Here is a 4550-nt window from a genome sequence, read left to right as displayed (position 1 = left end):
AGAAATTGAGATGTTTTATGTGAAATTCTTGTGACAATACTCTAAAATCAGTAAAGGGGTGTCTTTTAACCAGGACCAAGGCTTATAAAATTTGAAAACAGGACAAGGCCTTGTACTTCATAGGTTTCGTGTTTTTTGAGCCAGTGTGATATCTGGATGAAAGAATTTTCTCCGTGTACATCCGAAAGAGAGTTGAATTTCTTTTGCCTGCCTGCCTTCATGCGTACGGATATAGGTTTTCGTATGTGATGTCTAACTGCATTCTTAATTCATAAGTTTTCTATTCCTTTTATCAATCGCATTCATCAGAAAGATGCGGCTCCATTTCAACCGTTGAAACACCGCCATCAAATGATATGATGATAATGACTACATAGCTGCTGAAATTTGGTGAAACATACTTCTGAATTTGAAGTGAAAAGTTGAAAACCTTTGCTTTGCCCGCATAAAAAATAAACACTAGTACAAAATTGCAGGGGTCTTGTACTCTTGTCTTTCATGGAGCAACGCTTTCGGCACAGAAAAAGTTCACCACTTGGGTGTCAATTTTGATCAGAAAAGAGGCTAATACAACACAATAACCATGAATTTAAACGCTACCAAATATTAGGTGTGGTTATGTGATTTTGACACAAAAAGAAAAACACTTCAAGAAAGGGAGCAAGATTAAGAAAGATAGACAGGAATCCTGCCAACAGCATAGATGAAGAATTGGGGGAACCATCCTTTTCCATGTTACTTACCATGTTTCATCTCGCTTTCGTGAAACTCAAACTGCCACTTGAAGAACTGAATTATTTACCCTTTCTCTCCCAAACCATGAACTCATCATCAGATTCCAGAACATGGCACTTTCAGCAGGAAATTGAAGAGCAATCAGCACAACTAAGATTCAACAGATTCAGTATAAATCACGCAGCGAGAACCAACAAGTGAAGAAGAATAGTTCCCTTCTCCATTTTATTCACACATGAGATAAATTCAGGTTTTGAATCATGCATCATAATCCATGACCAATTAATTGACCACAACTAAATTAAGCGATGATTAAAAGTCACCATATACACATGGACACAATCGACTGGAGCAACAATAATATGAACACCACCAGCAGATGGGAGAGACAGGATCATACAGAGCCAACACATGGATGATTGGATTGGATGGATGACCTCTCTTGCATTCTTTATTTTGCAATTCTTGATCGAACTGACCGAGATCGGATCAGATCTCCTCCACCACGATCCAGTCTTCCTCCCCATCTGAGAACTCCAGCGCAATTGTGATCCCCACCATGAAGAAGCCCATGTCGTCTTCTTCCTCCTCTTCACCAGACGCTGCTGCTGCATCTTGATCCGGCTCCTCCTCGATTCCGTCCTTGTTTGCTACTTCTATGTCAGTGGCGCGCGCCGTGTCCGGCTCTTGGCGGGCGGCGGCGTGGTGGCCGACGATGAGGTCGTACAGGTCAGAGAGGCCGCTGCCGCTGGCCGGCGGGGCGGCTTCCAGGGCGGGGGCGCCCCCGTCGTCGTCGTCCTCGTGGTAGCTGCTCCCCCCGGCGAGGTAGGCCAGCACGGCGGACGCGGAGGCGCCCTTGTAGTCCGGGATTCCCGTGCCGGCCGCCCACGCCCCGGCGCTGTCGACGACGCGCCAGGACACGAGGCGGTGGTTGAGCGCGACGTCGCAGGCCCGGAGCTTGTGCGCCCCCTTCGCCTTGTCCCGGGCCTTGTCCGCGGGGTGGTCGTGGCACCCGCGGCACCGCGGCCGCCGGCACTTGCCCGTGATCCTCGACGCGTTCGTCGGCTTCGACGGCGCCGCGACCACCGCCGCCTCCCCAGCCTTCTCCGCCGCCGCCTCGATCCGCAGAAGCTTGCTGCGGTTGACCCGGACCGCGCCGTGCTGCCATCCCTCCCTCTTCATCGTCGTCTTCCTCCTTGGTTCTTGGGGTTGGGGGCCTTGGGTTGGGGATGGTTTGGTTGTGGGTTGCTTGGTTGGTTGGTTAAGAGGATTGCGGAAGTGGTTGGTTGGATTGGGGCTTGGGATACATACAACGCGCACACACACAGACGACTGGGCGCATGTGTGGTTGGGCAAATGTGTGGGATTCACCAATGAGACGAGACGGTGGTTGCTGGGTTGGGTGCGGTTGGGATGTGCCTGGGTCAAGGGGGTAGAAGTGGTTGGCAAGCAAGCAAGCTACGCATTTCTCTCGTATACTAAATACATCCAATAATAAATAAATAATTACTAATCATCTAAGAAAATAAATGGATAAACGGGCAAATGGCATTACGAAAGCATTTATTCTAGTTTAGCAAAATGGTGGTGGGGCCAAAGAGGTCAAGAAAAGTAATAGTGTGAAGAGAACAAACCAAATATGTATATAAAGATTACTAGCTTAGCTTGCACTAATGATATGATAGGACATTGAGATGTGTTAACATATGAAGATTCTATTGGTAAGATTTAATATCCGTAAATAAATAAAATAATATACGAATAGTTGGTTTAATTTTTCTTCAGGAACCGTGTGATACTACAGCAATGAAATGTGATTAGCTAGTACTAGTATTCTGTACTGTATTTGCTAAAATGTACGTAATAAATAAAGTAATGAATGTACACATGATTTATAAGTCACCTATGTAAAATCATACAAATTTATATTATATATGCCCCTTCTTTTGTAGTAGATCATGTCTTTTTTTCTCGCATCATAAAGAAGAATTTTTTTTTGAAAATAATACGATTTTAATGGAAAATCGTAAAAATATAGGTCGGTTAGGCGAAATCGCAAGTTTAGTACCTGTCGAACAGGGGAACCTATCGAACAACTGCAGTGCAGTTCAACAGGTACCTGTCGTTCAGTTGATCCAAGAAAAAAAATAAAAAAGTACGTGCCACAGTACATGGCAGGGACATATCGAACATGGAAAGTTCGATGGGGCAACATATCGAACATTGCCTGTTCGATAGGGTTGGCGCTACAGTGTGTTTTCTCCTTTTAAAAATTATTTTTCCATCTGTCGAGCTGCCCCAGTTCGACATGGCAGTTCGATAGGTACCCTGTCGAACCACGGATGTTCGATATAGTACTAAACTTGCGATTTCACCTAACCGACCTATAATTTTGCGATTTTCCATTAAAATCGTACAATTTTGCTATATATTTGTCGACAAATTTTCTTCCAAAAATTTGACAGATGTAATTACAGTACAATCATAGTGTAATTACATTGTAACTTACATGTAATTATACTGTAACTATTATGTAACTTTCAAAAATCTCTCCGTAACATGTTATTTCGGTAAAATGGAGGCCGTGGGAACAAATCCTTTTATATATGTGTGTGCTGTGATTTTTTTTCTTCCTCACAAGAACAAATCTTGTAATAGATCTAACAATTCAAAATTACGTAAAATTTACATACAAGTTACATGCAAGTTATAGTATAATTACACTACGATTATAATATAATTATATCTGTCAAATTTTTAGGAGAAAATTGTCGACAAATGTATAGGTGTTCCCAAATCGTATTATTTTTTAAAAAATTCCATAAAGGAGGTTGAAGAAACCGGCGGCTGTTCTCGGCCTGTTATTATTGATTAATTATTGTTGTATACTTGAATGAGTTTTATACTTGGCCATTCTTTCTTCTCATTCAAGAAAGAGGAAAATCGGATCCTACTTGTAATTCTAGTATGCCGTATACTAGTACCTTCTAAGTTTTTACGCATAATTAACTGGATTAAGATATGTTTTCTGAGGAAGAGATGTTACAGAAACTTAAATCGTCGGTGCTACGCGTCTACTCGTCGCAATCTCCTTTACGTCCAAGGCACATCAACAACTAGGCAGCTGTAGCTAGCTTAGCCCCTTGTAAAAAAAACTGTCTGTGTTCTCCAAGCATTTGATATGATGCTTCCGAGACCGAGAGTACCCAATGATATGATGGGTTCATAAAGTAAGATTAAGGAACTATGAGTAAATATGTTTTATACAGTTGACTAGGTAGTTAGTAATTAATCTTATGGCTCAATACTCTTAATTAGCCGAGCCTCTGACCAAAAACTACTGATGAGGATTAAAGTACTTCTCCCTTGTGCTTCTTTTTTTTTCTCTTGGGGGAGGGGGTGCATATTTGGTTGAGTTTTTTTTTCTCTGCATCTTATGAGTCAGAAACACATACAAAATAAATTTACGTCAAGACTTTTATACTTTTACTTTTGAAGCAAAATCGAAGTGATAACAAGGGAAAAAACCTGAATTAATCCTAAAATCAATTGCTACAAGCCTACAATTAAAAATTGGTGCGGCAAGCAAAAAGGAAGAAAAAAAATTTGTTAACCCTTCCATTAACACTTCACAAAAGCCATGCATGACGACCCAAAATCATGTTGCTAGTTTAAGAGGAGACGATCGAGAGAAAAAGTCGCTCGTTTGAGAGGATAGAGGGACCTTTTGTAGTCAGCCGTTCCCCGTGATCACTATGGATCTATCACATATATAGATCAGTCGCATAAATCTTTTAAAAAGAGAAAGAAAAAGG

At 41.8% G+C, this 4550-nt stretch overlaps 1 protein-coding gene across 1 annotated transcript; it reads right to left on the bottom strand.

The window, feature by feature from the left end:
• Positions 1-933: 933 nt before the first annotated feature.
• Positions 934-2097, bottom strand: LOC127772767 (uncharacterized). The gene has a single exon (XM_052298731.1). It carries the CDS (start codon positions 1915-1917, stop codon positions 1225-1227), a length of 693 nt encoding a protein of 230 aa, XP_052154691.1. The 5' UTR covers positions 1918-2097; the 3' UTR covers positions 934-1224.
• Positions 2098-4550: the final 2453 nt, after the last annotated feature.

The sequence above is a fragment of the Oryza glaberrima genome, chromosome 5 (assembly GCF_000147395.1).
Source record: "Oryza glaberrima chromosome 5, OglaRS2, whole genome shotgun sequence".
In the NCBI taxonomy this organism is placed as follows: Eukaryota; Viridiplantae; Streptophyta; class Magnoliopsida; order Poales; family Poaceae; genus Oryza; species Oryza glaberrima.
This window is presented reverse-complemented; position numbering and strand designations above follow the sequence as displayed.

What these genes read in the sequence shown, in the direction of transcription:
- LOC127772767 (XM_052298731.1), bottom strand. Translation starts at nt 1,917, where the DNA reads ATGAAGAGGGAGGGATGGCAGCACGGCGCGGTCCGGGTCAACCGCAGC.